Genomic DNA, 19,643 nt, shown 5'->3' on the forward strand with positions numbered 1-19,643 from the left:
TGTGCACATTCCATTAATTGCTAATTAATTATTCTGCCCTGTGTAATGAAGCAGGAGAGTCTGAAAACAAGAGCACACCAACCCACCCCACAACCACTGATTGTAGGACAGGGAATTGAGTGTAGCTGATAATGACATTACACCCGCGCTATATAATTAGAGAACAGGCCCATGAACCACATGTAATTGATTCTTAGTGCAGTAATTAATGGAAAACATGCAGGAGAGGGCAAGTGATATGTGATTATGATAATACTAGGTCATGTTACATCATTCAGCAGGGCAGCCTCATCTTTCAGGAGCTTAGAGGGATCTGTAGTACTTTGGTGGTTTTATTCTAGTGTCTTCACAATGGATAATTCCACCTGAAACTTATGAAATTACTTTTGTATAAAATGTCAGGATCCCCGTCTCTCATCTCCTGGGAAGGTGCACCAACCTTCCATTGTGATCTTGGTTGGTCTAAGGTTTACACCAATAACCAATGGCTCCAACACTGCCGGGAGAGAAATGACACTTAATTTTTGGTCAAGCTGTCACTCGCCTAGAAAATTTGGCTGTGCTTATGTTCAGAGTTTTTATTTTGCATGTATTGCATTACATGCATGCACAGTTCTTTCCAATCTCCACTTTTGAGCTGAGTTCTCTTTTGAGGTTGTATTTCCCATGCCACCACCCATCGACGTAAGAGTTGCCACATTACACCAGATATTCCACCATGCTGCACTGCAGAACATCTTGTCCCATCTCCGCTGTTGTTTGTTTTTACACTTGATTTTATTTTATGTATTGATATTCTTCTAGATCTGTTACCAAAATAACATGTCAGGGATTAAGATGCTGAAACAATAAGACAATTAAGCCCCTCTGTTTATATAATTATAATGAAGATGTAACTTATCGTAAAAGTAAAAGTCTGACCGTATTGGTACCCGAAGCCTCTCGATGTTCATCCAATGGTGGGAACACTATGTACATCAAGAACATCATTCTGCTACCGAATGACTTCCTTGCCATAAGAAGATTTATCCTGCTCCATTGCAATAACCTTATGTATCTGTTAATGTATTGTTCATCCCTTTAAGTCTCCCATACACAGTAAACTAATGTCGACCAAATCTGCCAATATTGGCAGCTTTAGCTGACAGTCTAACTTGTAGGGTGGCCTCTTGATTCTTCTCCGACAAATGATGTTGGAAGAGAGAAGGATCTGGCACTTCAGGTTTCCGACTGCCTTTTTTTTCTCAAGGAGATGAACTGCAGGACATTGAGGAGTCTGCAAGACACAGGGGAGTCTGCAAGACACTGGGGAGCCTGCAGGACATCGAAGAGCCTGCAGGACATTGAGGAGCCTGCAGGACTCTGATGAATCTGCAGGACACTGAGGAGTCTACAAGACACTGGGGAGTCTGCAAGACACTGGGGAGCCTGCAGGACATCAAAGAGCCTGCAGGACATCGAAGAGCCTGCTGGACATCGAAGAGCCTGCAGGACTCTGATGAGTCTGCAGGACACTGAGGAGTCTGCAAGACACTGGGGAGTCTGCAAGACACTGGGGAGCCTGCAGGACATCGAAGAGCCTGCAGGACATCGAAGAGCCTGCAGGACATCGAAGAGCCTGCAGGACACTGAGGAGTCTGCAAGACACTGAGGAGTCTGCAAGACACTGGGGAGTCTGCAAGACACTGGGGAGCCTGCAGGACATCGAAGAGCCTGCAGGACATTGAGGAGCCTGCAGGACTCTGATGAATCTGCAGGACACTGAGGAGTCTACAAGACACTGGGGAGTCTGCAAGACACTGGGGAGCCTGCAGGACATCAAAGAGCCTGCAGGACATCGAAGAGCCTGCTGGACATCGAAGAGCCTGCAGGACTCTGATGAGTCTGCAGGACACTGAGGAGTCTGCAAGACACTGGGGAGTCTGCAAGACACTGGGGAGCCTGCAGGACATCGAAGAGCCTGCAGGACATCGAAGAGCCTGCAGGACATCGAAGAGCCTGCAGGACACTGAGGAGTCTGCAAGACACTGAGGAGTCTGCAAGACACTGGGGAGTCTGCAAGACACTGGGGAGCCTGCAGGACATCGAAGAGCCTGCAGGACATTGAGGAGCCTGCAGGACTCTGAGGAAACTGCAAGACACTGAGAAGCCTGCGGGACTCTGGGGAGTCTGCAGGATACAGAGGAGCCTGTAGAAACCTGATGAGTCTGCAAGACACTGAGGAGACTGCAGGACACTGAGGAGACTGCAGGACACTGATGAGTCTGCAGGACACCGAGGGACCTGCAACACACTGAAGAGCTTGCAGGACACTGAGGGACCTGCAATACACTGAAGAGCCTGCAGGACACTGAGGAGTCTGCAGGACACAGAGGAATCTGCAGGATACTGAGGAGCCTGTAGAAACCTGATGAGTCTGCAAGACACTGAGGAAACTGCAGGACACTGATGAATCTGCAGGACACTGAGTAGCCTGCAGGACCCAGAGGAGCCTGCCGGACACAGATGAGTCTTCAGGACCCAGAGGAGCCTGCAAGACACTGAAGAGCCTGCCGGGCACGGAGGAGCCTTCAGGACACTGAGGAGTCTGCAGGACCCGGAGGAGCCTTCAGCACACTTATTAGTCTGCAGGACACTGAGGAGTCCGGCAGTGACTCTCTCATTGAAGATACTGGAACGCTAGGCCAAGATGAGTGTTCCTATATATATAAGACTCAGGAGAGATAGTGTGGCTCTCAGCTCAGCATGTGTTTCTCAGATCTAGATTGGTTAGGCCCCTTCTTCTATCTCCCTAATTAACTTGCCCATAAACATTAGAATTTTGATGAGAATGGATAATTTCAACCATAATGAATGTTCGTCTGGTGAAATCAGAGAACATTGTTTGTTTCGCCTACCGATGGCGCGAAGCCTGGCAGCATGTGCCCTACACAAGATATTGAAAACTATTTTATATGGTAATATATTTCACCCACATATGACCATTCCTTGAAAGATGGTTCATTATTGAAGATCTGCAGCCAGGATTGATGGCTGTAACCATCAATCTGGACAAAAATGTGCACAGCTGCTTCAGCGTCGTGAGCTTTCACCAGACGATGGTTTTACCATGTCTATTGTGTATGGCTACCTTTATGGTTGCTGTTCAAATTGGCTTCCATCTTGGAGTTTTCTCCATTTCTGCTCAACACTCTTCAAAACACTTGGTGATTTTTTTTCTTTAACCAAGGTTGGGGGGGGGGGGGACACCCAAAATGGCCTAAGGACAAATTGCAGAAGGACCCACCTGCCCCTCTTCGGATGTTTTCCTGTTTATCCAAAGCGATGACATTTCTGGATGTTCATTCCCCATGTATACAATAAACTCTTAAATGAAAGTCGGCACATTTGTCAAGGGATTTTCCATCTTCTTTCTTGATACCTATTGTGGCCTTTCATAGATGGATTTGGCCATTGGGCTTGAAGTTAGACGTCTTTTTCTTACTTTGTTGTGCCTAATAATGCCAGACATCAATAATGCAATTTGCCCAAATTACAACTCTGTTTAGCCACGCTCGTTTTCAAGAAAAAAGTTTTGAGTGCTGCACTCACGGCTTTTCTAATAAATCAGCCTAGAAAACTTTTACACAGAACTTTTGTCTTAGTAATTGTTGGCCATTACGTCCTATGTTCTCGACTTCTATGTGGACCAACCATGGTGAGCACAGTGCCATATAGACTTGTCCATATCTTAGAGATAGGGATTGCAGTATTAAACACAGCAGGGACAGCCATCGTATATCACACAAGAAGTAGTGATGCCATTGGTTTCGAGGGGAGACTGTGGTTCTCCGCGGGATTGTTCTGTGTATGACTATGGGTCATGGCCATAACATGGCTGCCGTCAGGGTGTTTAGTCATTTTAATACCAAAATCTAGACTACTCATTGTACCAAAAATTTAGGCTTAGACTTAGGCTCGGACTAGAGGCGCATATATAAGAGGTACTAAGAGATTTGTATCATAAAGGTATATTATAGAGCATATAAATATCTAGGATCTCTGCCATTATAAAGAAACGACTGTGAAGGAACCGTGACCATGTCACGCCGTCTCAGAAGTGACGGTTTGGCGTCTATTACAGTTGGCCGCGGGCATCTGCACGCACCTTATACTCTACTTGTGTGGCAAGCAAAATGTTACGTCTTCCAATTGACAAGCACATATACCTCTCAGATGTAAAGCAACTTTTTATCTTTCACAAAATGTAACACTGAAATATATAGAATAAAAATAACATGCATTACGTTGGCGTGGTCGTTTGCATTTATTGGCTGTGTCTCTGACAAGTCTGTGTGGCATACAGAGGCAGTCTCCTGTACAGCAGATGGACTTCTTCAGTGCATATAACTGTATGCAAAGGACGACCGGCTACAAGGCAACCTGGAGTAGCACAGAGATTGATGCCCTATGAATTGAGAGCGTCCCATTCATATAGCCTTTCTACAACTATGTAACCCACTCCCCTGTATAGATAGGTGGTCCGACATAGAAAAAAATCCTTTTAGTTTGACATGGTTCCAAAATCACAGATATAGACTGTGGTAAGGACCTACAACCAATGGTTTCTTGGTCTTTGGCTGTTTGTCTTCCCGGGCTTGGAGGTCTATGAGTAAGGTAAGAGTGGACAACCCATTTACAATGGAAGACTCTATTTTTGTATTACTGTTTACATTTATTATGTAATATATGTTATGACACATGTCAAACAATTCACCAGTCGGTGCAGTAGATTGTAAGAAAACCACCAGACTCCGCATTCATGATCTGCAGGTTTTTGAGTCTGTGTATTTGAATAATTAATTGTTCGGGGCTGTGTTCACAATAATAGCAATGTGGAGATCAATTAGTGAGGTCAATCATTCAGTGAGGAAACAGATGTGAATCAGGTGGCCCTTATTTAAGGGTGAAACCAGCACATGTTGTAAATGCATTTCTCCTTGAAAGCCTGAGAAATATGGGTTGTTCTAGACATTGTTCAGAAGAACAGCATACTTTGAATAAAAAGTTGATTGGAGAGGGTAAAATTTATAAAGAAGTGCAGACAATGATAGGCTGTTCTGCTAAAATGATCTCCAATGCTTTAACATGGAAAGCAAAACCAGAGAGACGTGGAAGAAAACGGAAGACTACCATTCGAATGGATCATAGAATTGCCAGAATGGCAAAGGCTCAGCCAATGATCGGCTCAAGGATGGTCACAGACAGTCTCAAGTTACCTGTGAGGACTGTGACAGTTAGAAAACGCCTGTGTGAAGCTAATCTCTTAGCAATAAGTCCGCCCAAAGTCCAGTCAGACGACTCCCAAACTCTGCATTCAAGCCACAGTACACCCTACAGACAGTGAAGCATGGTGGTGCAAGCATCATGATATGGGCATGTTTCTCTTAACATGATCCGGACCTATTTACCGCACATCAGAGATCATGGGCCAGTTTGCATATATTAAAATACTTGAAGAGGTCATGTTGCCTTACGCTGAAGAGGATATGCCCTTCAAATGGGTGTTTCAACAAGACAATGACCCTAAACACACCAGTAAATGATCAAAATCTTCGGGGGTAAAGGGGTTAAGTCTATCTTGTATAATAATTTGCGGTGTATTCCAGCACATTATGTGTATTGTAAAGAATACTTGTCATACAGAGAAGACACCATTACTGAACCATTCACAACTCCACATAACAGTGTCAGCCTCTGTTGTGATGTAGGTGTACTGTCCATAATTTAGGGGCATCAGAGGCATGTCCAGGACATGTGATGTAGGGGTACTGCTCGTAGTACGGGGGCATTGGAGGCATGTCCAGGACATGTGATGTAGCGGTACTGCTCGTAGTACGGGGGCATTGGAGGCATGTCCAGGACATGTGATGTAAGGGTACTGCTCATAGTCCGGGCTCATCAGAGGCATGTCATGGGGCATGTGATGAAGGGGTACTGCCCATAGTATAGGGGCATGTGATGTATGGGTACTGCTCATAGTTCGGGGGCATCAGAGGCATGTCATGGGACATGTGATGTAGGGGTGCTGCCCATAGTCTGGGAGCATCTGAGGCATGTCCGGATCATGTGATAGAGGGGTACTGCCCATAGTCCGGGGGCATGTGATGTAGGTTAGTGATTCACAGGAATGTTAAATCCTAAAAAAGACAAATGCAGACACTGCTATTTTTTAGAACAGCTCAATGTTCATTTTTTGTTAATTTTTAACTACTTTACAGAAAATATCTACATTTCTCTTCATGTTTTGAATTAGAAAACAGCGTGCAATGTTCCCAATGCTGGAAATAACAACTCGTATAAAGATTTTGTGCTTAACTCATGTTTATGAACACACTGCTATTATTTTTAACGCTACTGTATACTATGTAGAAGCAAAGTGAAAAAATATACAGTATATAACAAAATCAGGTAATATCTGATAAAATATACATTCTCCCAGCTTATGGGAAGTGATGACAAAACCATGTATTACATTGTATACACAGAGAGTGTGGATGTCACATGACCCCAATTGTTTGGTTGTTTTCAGCATGGGTAATTGCTCATCATAAGCTTGTCAACATTTAGTTTTAATTATTTATTCGTACTTGATAACTATTTGATGACAGAACACTTTTTTGTAGTAGAAAGCCCCACCCCTGACCAGTTTTGTCACTCCCAAAGCCCCATCCCTGACCAGTTTGGTCACTCCCAAGCCTCGCCCCTGACCAGTTTGGCCACTCTCAAAGCCCCATCCTTGACCAGTTTGGTCACTTCCAAAGCCCCATCCTTGACCAGTTTGGTCACTCCCAAGCCCCATCCTTGACCAGTTTAGTCACTCCCAAAACCCCATCCCCGACCAGTTTGGCCACTCCCAAAGCCCCACCCCTGACCAGTTTGGCCACTCCCAAAGCCCCATACTTGACCAGTTTGCTCACTCCCAAAAACCCCATCCTTGACCAGTTTGGTCACTCCCAAGCCCCATCCTTGACCAGTTTAGTCACTCCCAAAACCCCATCCCCGACCAGTTTGGCCACTCCCAAAGCCCCACCCCTGACCAGCTTGGCCACTCCCAAAGCCCCATCCTTGACCAGTTTGGTCACTCCCAAAGCCCCATCCCTGACCAGTTTGGCCACTCCCAAAGCCCCATCCCTGACCAGTTTGGCCACTCCCAAAGCCCCACCCCTGACCAGTTTTGTCACTCCCAAAACCCCACCCCTGACCTGTTTGGCCACTCCCAAAGCCCCACCCCTGACCAGTTTTGTCACTCCCAAAGCCCCACCCCTGACCAGTTTTGTCACTCCCAAAGCCCCACCCCTGACCAGTTTTGTCACTCCCAAAGCCCCACCCCTGACCAGTTTTGTAACTCCCAAAGCCCCATCCCTGTTCAATAACAATTTAAAAGAGCAGGCTGTTTCTTCTGCACAGCCGGGTGGACTGTCTGTGGTGTCAGATAAAATTAATTTGCTTGCTTTGCTTGCTAAGTAACAATTTACGAGCTCACACAACCCTTTAGGAACATGTCATACACATTTCATTTACATCGATGAGTGAATGTATAACTTCCCATCTCCAGAATATTACCAGCATCTGCGTTATTCCACCTCGGGTTTCTGCTGATTCGAGGCTGGATTCAGTTTTTGCACATTTTTCACTGACACATTAATTAACTGAGGTAACAAGTAGCCGATGTTAATTAAATTATGAAAATAACATGTTTATTTTCACAACTGCACAGATTTTCTAATTTATAGAACATGGAGACCGGGGTGTGAGCTGTCTATGAATTGGGGGTCTTCGCACCCCGTATAGTATCTATGAATAAAGGACCAGACTGGATTTGAGGACATTTACTGAATACTGTGGGACGCAGACCCAAACCTAAACTTTTCCTGGCCCTCGACATTTCTACCTTTTGGGCTTTGAGTCTGATTTTCCTCATTGGAGCATCTGTACCTGGTGCATAAGGTGGTTGTCAGAAGAAAACCTTCCATCTCGATCCACAGACAGAATAGAAATAATCTGTGGTGGCCCTTCATAGTATGTTGGCTCGTACATGGCAGCACCATGGAGGTCACCGACTTCCAGCACCATCCATTATGGTACATCAGCCCTCTATAAGTCAGCGTTTGGGTTTGTCATGACAGTGTCCTTATGTTTCCACGCACATTGCCATGGAGTGCAATCCTTTAGTCGTATTCCTAGGATGCCAGGTGTTTTAGGTCAATATGCCGATGAACTTGTACCTTTGGATCTGGTGGACTTCCCTCCTACAAATGATGTCGGTGGGAATAGCACAGATTGGTAGGGTTACGGTTGAGTTATCTGGCGGCCTTAGCCCATAATTGGCATGGTTGAAGTAATTTGCATTTTTGGCCAAAGCATTGTGGAGTTGCCATATTCATTTTCGACCTACTGTGTCTGGCTGCGCCTTGTGCTGTTCCTTAACAGAAAGACTGTGTGCGTATGCGGCACCACCTCCGATGTCTAACCATTGAGGAGCCCCGCGTGAATGGAGTGAATGTCATCATATGCTCCTGGTTTTTTCATTCTTAGTGGAGGTGCCAAAGACCGGCCGAACGCTGCACTCAGTTGTCTCCAGCAGTCCCATTAAGAATGAACGGAGCCGCCGTGCATGCGATTGGCCACCGTCATCAGAGCTCTAGTTCTTGGAATCTATAGAAGCTCCCCCAGTGATTGGGAAGTTATCCCTTATCCTACGAAATCCTACAAACTTGGTTCAACTCTTTTAAGGAGAGTATTTTGTGGCATCTATCACTACATACTGTGTGCTCATACAGAGTTGAGAAGTTTTGATGCCTATGAGGTGCCGGCTGCTCCCCTGGTGCACGTGCATGCATGGTCTGGTACATCACAGCTGTGTTCTTTGGGGGGAATATCTGGAGGGCAGTCTTTTCCTATTGGGAAATTGTTGATTGCTGTAATTAATTGCTGCTGTTCTGTGTATATCCTCAATTTAAGCATCGCTCTCGTGTCCTGCAGAGTTTACCATACACTGCACACCAGTCCCGGCTTCACTGGAGCTTACAATCTAATCCAATGTGAGGCACGTTGCAGCCAATTCAATCAGAAGACAATTAATTTCCCAGCATGACTTAGGAAGATCGGAGAGAAGGAGAGCATCCAGGGAAAAACTGCTGTGTACGGGTGACCGAGCAATGTCCACACCTAATGGGAGCCCACCAGAGCTGCTGCAATTCTAATGGGGCTTTACCTGAGGCATGCTGGGACATGTAGTATCTCCGCCATTGAGCCTCTTATTGCTTCTTTATCATTATGCTGCTAGATGTGGATTGCTCTCTCTGGGGCTCATCCTAAATATATACAGTATATTACACTTTTGGAATGTAAAGATGAGATTTGAGATGCAAATGAGAAAGAAATTGGTTTTAAACCATGGACCCCGGTGGAGAGTTAACCACTGAGCCAACATGGAGAGGCGTTCACCAATTGTGTTCCCAGAGAAAGACATCAGTTCCCATTGAGTTTGCATTGAGATTCCTACAGTCATTGTGTTGATATAATGGCCTATCTGCTGGGGCCACTCAGTCACTACCCCCCCCCCCCAAAATCTTAATCATGCATGTATATACAGTTATATGAAAAAGTTTGGGCACCCCTATTAATCTTAAGCTTAATGTTTTATAAAATTTGGTGTTTTTGCAACAGCTATTTCAGTTTGATCTATGTAATAACTGTTGGACACAGTAATGTTTCTGCCTTGAAATGAGGTTTATTGTACTAACAGAAAATGTGCAATCTGCATTCAAACAAAATTTGACAGGTGCATAAGTATGGGCACCTCACCAGAAAAGTGACATTAATATTTAGTAGATCCTCCTTTTGCCTCTAGTCGCTTCCTGTAGCGTTTAATGAGTTCTTGGATCCTGGATGAAGGTATTTTTGACCATTCCTCTTTACAAAACAATTCCAGTTCAGTTAAGTTTGATGGTCGCCGAGCATGGACAGCCCTCTTCAAATGATCCCACAGATGTTCAATGATATTCAGGTCTGGGGACTGGGATGGCCATTCCAGAACATTGTCATTGTTCCTCTGCATGAATGCCTGAGTAGATTTGGAGCGGTGTTTTGGATCATTGTCTTGCTGAAAGATCCATCCCCTGCGTAACTTCAACTTTATCACTGATTCTTGAACATTATTGTCAAGAATCTGCTGATACTGAGTGGAATCCATGCGTCCCTCAACTTTAACAAGATTCCCGGTGCCGGCATTGGCCACACAGCCCCAAAGCATGATGGAACCTCCACCAAATTTTACTGTGGGTAGCAAGTGTTTTTCTTGGAATGCTGTGTTTTTTTGCCGCCATGCATAACGCCTTTTTGTATGACCAAACAACTCAATCTTGGCTTCATCAGTCCACAGGACCTTCTTCCAAAAAGAAATTGGCTTCTCCAAATGTGCTTTTGCATACCTCAGCCGACTCTGTTTGTGGCGTGCTTGCAGAAACGGCTTCTTTCGCATCACTCTCCCATACAGCTTCTCCTTGTGCAAAGTGCGTTGTATAGTTGACCGATGCACAGTGACACCATCTGCAGCAAGTTGATTCTGCAGCTCTCTGGAGGTGGTCTGAGGATTGTCCTTGACTGATCTCACCATTCTTCTTCTCTGCCTTTCTGATGTTTTTCTTGGCCTGCCACTTCTGGCCTTAACAAGAACTGTCCCTGTGTTCTTCCATTTCCTTACTATGTTCCTCACAGTGGAAACTGACAGGTTAAATCGCTGAGACAGCTTTTTGTATCCTTCCCCTGAACAACTATGTTGAATAATCTTTGTTTTCAGATCATTTGACAGTTGTTTTTAGGAGCCCATGATGCCACTCTTCAGAGGAGATTCAAACAGGAGAACAACTTGTAAGTGGCCACTTTAAGTAGCTTTTCTCATGATTGCATACACCTGGCTATGAAGTTCAAAGCTCAATGAGGTTACAAAACCAAAAAAGGGCTTTAGTAAGTCAGTAAAAAGAAGGTAGGAGTATTTAAAACAAGAAAATGATAAGGGTGCCCATACTTATGCACCTGTCAAATTTTGTTTGAATGCATTACTGTGTCCAACAGTTATTACATATATAACATATATCAAACTGAAATAGCTGTTGCAAAAACACCAATTTTTATAAAACATTAAGCTTAAGATTAATAGGGATGCCCAAACTTTTTCATATAACTGTATATCAATCATCCCCTTAAAAAGAAACAAATGCAGTTAAAGGGTTGTCATCACCAGATTGGGGCTCTGTCAGCATGGAGCCGTGGCTGTGGATCCAAGCGCATTCAGCCGTCGTCATAGGCAATGAACAAAGCACCGCCAAAGCCACCACTGCAGTCCAGATAGAGCCACCTTCTTCAGGATTCAAACCCTTTAATTTCCTTTATTTCTGGGCCCCCATTGATCAGCAGGTTGATAACTTGCCATGATGGGACAACCCCTTTAACACCAATGGGCCACTACTACTGTATTTCTTTACTGTCGATAATGGGGCTCATGGTTAAGACCCCAACAGTGCTAACCACTGAGCCACCATGCTAGCCCTACCCACAAGTCACTCTCTGTGGTCCAGAAAGCTGAGATATGGTGTTTTTTGTGAACTGTCCATGTGTCTGTTGTAGTTACCACCAACCAGCATGAAGGCCCATGGAGGGTCAAGGAGTCCAAAATATATATATTTTTTTCTATACGGTAAATTCTGGAGAGAGGTTCCTGGTGACTACAATGGTTTTTTTTTTTTTTACAGAAAACCTTCTCTACAGAGTGAGGACTCCAGCAAACCGCTCCCCATATCTCATCTTCCCGGACCTGGTTGCATAGAAGTTTTCTGAATTTTGTCTAGACTTTGGCCTTGGACCTTTATTTATAACCTTACAAGTCTTCCAGGGTGTGGAAGGGTTAACGACGCTTGTTTTCAGCGCTGACTCCCAGGGTGCGCTGTTTGCTGTCAGCGAATCTACTAACACATCACAAACCTCAGGAGAGAAGAAAGGGATTATCACTTGTAAGTCCTCACCTGTAGAGAGTCATCTTCTGCAGCCTCTGAGCGCGGACAGAGGAGACTCGGAGATCAAATTACTTAGCATCTCTGTCTTCTGCTCTTGACACCAATTACTCGGCTCCACGGCTCTTGCCTGTGGCCTGCTGGATCCATCTCCTCAGCTGACGAACAGGTGTCATCCCAAAGGGTCTTCTAACAAGCTATGTAACGAACACGGCCCAACAGTGCTAAACAAACAAACAATTACCTGCATCGGCAACCGCACACCTGGGGATGGAAGAGGATGGGTGCAGGGCCAATTTATCGACCTACTCAGCCATACATCTAATGGCCAAGGATCCCGCTTATTCCCTCCGATGGCCTAGATGACCCAAGACTGGAGGTGAATGTGGAAGGAAAAGGTCCTGGACACGAAAAACCCCAAACGATGGAGGACTGCCACTGGTATAACATTGATACGGATCCAACCTGAGCTGGAAGCCCCATATTTTACAAGTCTTATAACAGGGAATATCGTTACAATCTAGTGATGCCTCCAGACTATGGGCAGTACCTCTACATCACATGCCCCCAGACATGCCTCTGATGCCCCCAGACTATTTTATTATTATTATTATTTATTATTATAGCGCCATTTATTCCATGGCACTTTACATGTGAAGAAGGGGTATACATACAAGAACAATTACAATAATCTTGAACACAATGTGACGGCGACTGGTACAGGAGGAGCGAGGACCCTGCCCGCGAGGGCTCACAGTCTACAAGGGATGGGTGAGAATACAGTAGGTGAGGGTAGAGCTGGTCATGCAGCGGTATTGGTGGAGTGGTGGTTACTGCAGGTTGTAGGCTTGTCGGAAGAGGTGGGTCTTCAGGCTCTTTTTGAAGGTTTCCACGGTCGACGAGAGCCTGATGTGTTTGGGTAGAGAGTTCCAGAGTAGGGGAGACGCACGAGCAGTATCCCTACATCACATGCCCCAGCACAGGAGTCAGGTGACTGGGAAGCTGGGGGCGTGTCCAGAGTAAGAGCTGGGAGGTCAGGTGACCGGAAAACTGGTGGCGTGGAGAGCAGTGTGAGAGGGTCCAGGCTCCTGGCTCCTGTACTGGGAGCAAGAGCCAAGTGCAGTGGACCGGAGCAGTCAAGCCGACTAGAGGGAGAAGAGACGCAGGGTCTGTGGAGCTGACCACGTGAGGTGCCGTGTTATGGACTAGGGGCTCAGCGGGTAAAACCGGAGACCGCCCGCTGCCACCAGAAGACGGAGCATTGTTTTTGCGGGGAAGCCTGAAGAAATCAACACCGGCATCAGCTGGCAACTGCCTTGTGGAGGAAGAGAGTCAGCTAAGTGTAAAAACTGTCATTTACAACCGGTTCGACTCTGCCATATCTAGTTAAACTGTGAACTGTCAGTTAAAGACTTTTACTTGCTACTTCCCTTGTTTTCCCCTGTTACTCCCTGCGTGGAGATTGACCCTGTTATCATAAACGTCCCCTGTTTATTAACACTGCATTGGCTGCTCTGTGTTTCTGTGTCGCTGCATCTAAAGTACCCGTGTTACACTGACATGCCTCAGATGCTCCCAGACTATGGGCAGTACCCCTACATCACATGCCCCATGACATGCCTCAGATGACCCCGAACTACGAGGAGAACTCCTACATCACATGCCCCCAGACTATGTGCAGTAACACTCCATCACATGCCCCCAGACATGCCTCAGATGCCCCCAGACTATGGGCAGTACCCCTACATCACGTCCCCGGACATGCCTCAGATGCTCCCAAATTAAGGGCTGTTCCCCTACATCACATGCCCCTGGACATGCCTTCGATGTCCCTGGACTACGAGCAGTACCCCTACATCACATGCCCCCGGATATGCCTCAGATGCTCCCAGACTATTGGCAGTAGCCCTACAAGACATGCCCCATGACATGCCTCTGATGAGCCCAGACTATGAGTAGTACTCCTACATCACATGTCTTGGACATGCCTCTGATGCCTCTGAACTATGGGCAGTACCCTTACATCACAACAGAGGCTGACACTGTTATGTGGAGTTGTGAATGGTCCTGTAATGGTGTCTCTATGACAAGTATTCTTTACAATACACGTAATGTGCTGGAATACACCACATATTATTACACAAGATAGACTTAACCTCTTTACCCCCGGGGGTGGTTTGCACGTTAATGACCAGGCCAATTTTTACAATTCTGACCACTGTCACTTTATGAGATAATAACTCTGAAACACTTCAATGGATCCCCCTGATTCTAAGATTGTTTTTTTTTGTGACATATTGTACTTCATAATACTGGTAAAATTTCTTCGATTTGACTTGCGTTTATTTGTGAAAAAATCAGAAATTTTGAAAATTTCGCAATTTTCAAAATTTGAATTTTTATGCCCTTAAATCAGGGCGATATGTCACACAAAATAGTTAATAAATAACATTTCCCACATGTCTACTTTACATCAGCACAATTTTGGAACCAATTTTTTTTTTAAAAAGTTCTAAGGGTTAAAAGTTGACCAGCGATTTTTTATTTTTCCAACAAAATTTACAAAACCATTTTTTTAGGGACCACATTGTATTTGAAGTGACTTTGAGGGGTCTTTATGACAGAAAATACCCCAAAGTGACACCATTCTAAAAACTGCACCCCTCAAGGTGCTCAAAACCACATTTAACTTTTTTCGCAAAAATGTTACTTTACACTCAAGTTTTTTTATTTTCGCAAGGGTAACAGGAGAAATTGCACCATATCATTTGTTGTGCAATGTGTCCTCAGTAAGCCGATACCCCATATGTGAGGGAAAACCACTGTTTGGGTGCACGGCAGGGCTCAGAAGGGAAGGAGCGCCATTTGACTTTTTGAATGTAAAATTTGCTTGATTAGCGGACGCCATGTCGCATTTGCAGAGCCCCTGATGTGCCTAAACCGTGGAAACCCCCCCACAAGTGACACCAGTTTGTAAACTAGACCCCTCAGGCATTTTATCAAGGGGTATAGGGAAGATTTTGAACCCAGAGGTACGACACAGAATGTAATAACATTAGGTTATCATATTGAATAAGTTGTCATTAGTCTTGAGCACAAGTGCTCGCTACTTGAGTTTGCATCGGGTACTCGGGTATGCACCATGTATCACGGGTGCTCCAGTGACATGCTTGAGTCCCCGCCCGCATGTTTCTCGGTAGTTAGACACCAAAAAAAAAAACATGTGGGGAGACAATCCCGGCGTGTTTTGTTTTTGGCTGTATAACAGCAGTGAAACATATGGGGCGGAGACTCGAGCATGTCACTCAAGCACCGACGATACTTGGGGCATACCTGAGCACCTGATGCAAACTCAAGTAGCGAGCACTTATGCTCAACACAAGTCGCCATATACAACCCTAACCCTAGCACAACCATAACCCTAATCCTAACCCTAGCACAACCCTAACCCTAGCACAACCCTAACCCTAGCACAAACCTAACCCTAGCACAACCCTAAGCCTAGCACAACCCTAGCACAACCCTAACCCTAGCACAACCCTAACCCTAGCACAACCCTAACCCTAGCACAAACCTAACCCTAGCACAACCCTAACCCTAGCACAACCCTAGCACAAACCTAACCCTAGCACAACCCTAACCCTAGCACAACCCTAGCACAAACCTAACCCTAGCACAACCCTAGCACAAACCTAACCCTAGCACAACCCTAACCCTAGCACAAACCTAACCCTAGCACAACCCTAACCCTAGCACAATACTAACAAAACCCTAACACATTCCTAACGTTAACACAACCCTAATCCTAACACAACCCTAACCCTAGAGTTTATTTTTTACGCCGTTCCTCGTGCGGTATAAGTGATTAGACGACTTTATTCTTCAGGTCAGTGCGATTACCGCGATACCAGATTCATATCGGGTTTTTATGATTGACAGTCACACACTAAAAGACGCTTTTTTTGCAAAAACTTGTTTTTGCAATAATTTTTCCATATTTCGGCCGACAGAGTCATGTGACGGCTTGTTTTTTTGCGGGATGAGTTGACGTTTTTATTGGTAACATTTTCAGGCACGTGACATTTTTTGATCGCTTTCTATTCCAATTTTTGGGAGGCAGAATAAACAAAAACCAACAATTCAGGAATTGTTTTTTTTTTTGTTTTGGTTTTTTATGCCTTTCTGAGTGTGGTAAAATTGATAAGGCAGCGTTATTCTTTGGGTCAGTACGTTTACAGCAATACTACATTTATATCTTTTTTTATGTTTTGACGCTTTTACACAATAAAAACTATTTTATAAAAAAAATATTTTTATTTGCATCTGTTTATTCTGAGAGCTATAACTTTTTTATTTTTCGGTTGATAGAGCTGTATGGCGGCTTGTTTTTTGCGGGACAAGATGACATTTTCGGCTGTACCATTTTTATTTATATTCGTCTTTTTGATCGCGTTTTATTCCATTTTTTGTTTGGCAGTATGATGAGAAAGCATAGTTTTTTGCTTCGCTTTTTTTTTTTCTTTACCGTGTTCACTAAAGGGGTTAACTAGTGAGACAGTTTTATAGGTCAGGTCGTTCTGGACTCGGCAATACCAAATATGTGTACTTTTATTGTTGTTTTTTTTTTTTCAGAATAAAATGTATTTATGGGTATAGTATATTTTTATTTTGGATTATTTTTTCTTTTTTTTTTAAATATTTTTATAATTTTTTTTACATTTTTTTTTACTTTCTCACACTTTTTTTCACTTTTACACTTTGTCCCACTATGGGACTTTCATTTTTTGCAGGCTGATCGGTTGTATAGCATAGGGATGCAGCAGCATCCCTGTGCTATATGGGCTGTCAGCTCTGTACTGGCACAAGTTACATAAATCATGCACTGCGCATGATCTATCTAACTTCCTGATGCCTAGTGATCCGGATGGCGTCATGACGACATCGGATCACCATGGCAATGACCGGGACCCCGCGCTGACAGCATGGGGTCTCCGATCCAAGGTAAGAAGGACGCTCTTACCTCTGCCTGCCCCCGAAATGCTACGATCGACTTCGATCGCACCATTTCGGGGGTTAATGGGCACATAATACCGGATATCCGCTGTCAAAATCAGCTGACTTCCGGCGACGATCGCGCCCGCACAGCCTCTGTCAAAAAGGGGTTAAAGGAGTGATCCAATACCGCTCGCTGAGCCGAGGGTGTGGCAACCCTAAACACCGGCAGAGATGTTTTATTGGCAGATCTCAGGTGGGTTCATCACAATACAACATGTCCACGATGCCACCGACCAAGCACACCTCTCCCCAGCTGTGTAGGGTCATGGCGCCATTGGTACAGTCACCGGCACGGGCCGGTGTCACACCTAATTGAGTTACATGGATAGCCGAGACACAATAGCTCAGCAGATTGTATCCCACGTGATAAGCTTAGATACATTGCAGCTAAACAAATGTCATTGTCTTCCTAGATGACGCTGTACTTGAGTGGCGGTGTGTGACCGGTCCCCGCGCCCTCCACACCTGTGCTGAGTATTAAGTATCCGCAGGATAACATTTAACAGCAAATTGGTCTCCTGTTTAACCTGCAGGATTTTTCTGAAAGGGGATAAAAGACTGCGGAGGAGGAGGGAGGGATCCAGATCTTACACCACAGAGGCAGGGACCTCACCCTCAGGTCTCAAGGGTCAGAGATGGTCATTTGGCTGAACAAAAGACAAGTGTTTACAGTCAACTCATCAAAGTGACCAGCGGAAACCAGACAGTCCCCCTACAACTGCTCCCAGAGTGCCACTCACAGCGTAAAGAGACCGCTACAAGTCAATAAGATACTTACTATAGATACTGACTTCTACAGTGCCTTGAAAAAGTATTCATACCCTATGAACTTTTCCACATTTTTTCACGTTACGCCAACAAATTTAAATGTATTTTATTTTAGGTATTTTTTATACTAAGTAGTCAGTATTTGTGAAGTGTAAAGGAAATTCTGCTTGATTTTCTAAATATTTTAAAATGATAAATCTGAAAATTGTGAGGTGAATTTGTATTCAGCCCCCAGTAGTCTGATGCCCCTAAATAAAATCCTGAGTGACCAATTGTCTCCAGAAGTCATAGTTAGTAAATTGAGTCTACCTTGGTGTGATTTCTTCTCAGTATAACTACAGCTGTTCTGTGAAGGCCTTTGAGCTTTGTGTGAGAACATTGGGGATTAAACAGTATCATGAAAACCATGGAACACAACAGACAGGTTAAGGATAAAGTTGTGGAAAAGAGTAAAGCAGGGTTAGGTTATAAAAAATAGGACAAGCTCTGAACATCTCACGGAGCTCTGTTCAATCCATGATCCAAAAATGGAAGAAGTATGGCACAACTGCAAACCTACAAAGACATGGCCGTCCACCTAAACTGACATTCCAAGTAAAAAGAGAACTAATTAGAGAAGCGGAAAATAAACCCATGATCACTCTGGATGAGTTGCAGAGATCCACAGCTCGGGGGGAAGAATCTGTCTACAAGACAACTATTAGTCATATGCTCACAAATCTGGCCTTTACGGAAGAGGACATGCAGCCATGTCAGGGACACAGCTAGCATATGGAAGAAAGGGCTCTGGTCAGATGAGACCAAACTAGAAATTTTGGGCTCACTACAAAATGCTATGTGTGGTGGAAAACTAACACTGCACATTACCCTGAAAACACCATACCCACAATCATACATGGTGGTGGCAATATCATGCTGTGGGGAGGCTTTTCTTCAGCAGGGGCAGTGAAGCTTGTAAGAGGTGATGAGAAGATGGGTGAAGCCAAATACAGGGCAGTCCTGGAGGAACACCTGCTAGAGGCTGCACAAGACTTGAGACTGGGCCATAGGTTCACCTTCCAGGAGGACAACAACCCTAAACATACTACCAGAGCAACGACCATGTAAAGCTCACCAAAGAATGGCAGGAGATCCATCGAGCCAGGTGCTTGTGCTTTTATTGTGGAGGAACAGGACATTTCATCTGCACCTGTCACAAGAAGTAGGAAAACTCCCAAGCCTAGGGTCTGTAGGAGAGGCTACCCTGGGTAAGAGTAATTCCTCTCCACTGTTGATCCTCACCATATCTGTGACATGTGGAGGTTACCGGTTCGATGAGACAGCGTACCTGGATTCCCAATGCGGTAGGGAACTTCATGCAACACTTTCACATTCAATACCTTCAGAATCTGTTGTTGGTCTCATCTGTCGATTGGAGGGCCATATCTGAAGCCATTCAGCTGGTCACCGAGCAAGTAGAGCTCTGGATAGAAATGCTGCACACAGAGAAGATTGCTTTCTATGTGGTCCCTAGTCTGTCTCATCCACTTCTGCTGGGTCTACCGTGGCTCCGTATTCATGAACCCGTTCTTGACTGGAGATCTGGAGAGGTGATTCATTGAGGACAGTCCTGTCATTTGTACCTGTACGACCAATTTGGCAGCCAGTTGCACCATCTTCTCTGCCGGGATTACCATCCACCTACTGATCATATGCTTACGTCTTTGACAAGAAGGCCGTATAACTGCCCCATAGACCTGCTTCTGAGATATTCACCTCCACAATGCC

The 19,643-nt window shown here is 44.8% G+C and overlaps 1 protein-coding gene across 2 annotated transcripts in view; it reads left to right on the forward strand.

The window, feature by feature from the left end:
* Positions 1-13,448, forward strand: part of SFXN5 (sideroflexin 5) — a 373,664-nt gene extending 360,216 nt beyond the window's left edge. Inside the window, exon 14 of one of the 2 annotated variants that reach the window (XM_073649478.1) lies at positions 11,796-13,448. In XM_073649478.1, the coding sequence (XP_073505579.1) occupies positions 11,796-11,880 (85 nt within the window). In that variant the 3' untranslated portion in view covers positions 11,881-13,448. The remainder of the gene's footprint in view (positions 1-11,795) is intronic. The other variant, XM_073649469.1, reaches the window with a different exon arrangement.
* The last annotated feature ends 6,195 nt before the right edge of the window (positions 13,449-19,643 follow it).

The sequence above is a fragment of the Phyllobates terribilis genome, unplaced genomic scaffold (genome assembly GCF_046119375.1).
Source record: "Phyllobates terribilis strain yellow unplaced genomic scaffold, ASM4611937v1 Scaffold_1__5_contigs__length_1240528914, whole genome shotgun sequence".
Classification (NCBI taxonomy): domain Eukaryota; kingdom Metazoa; phylum Chordata; class Amphibia; order Anura; family Dendrobatidae; genus Phyllobates; species Phyllobates terribilis.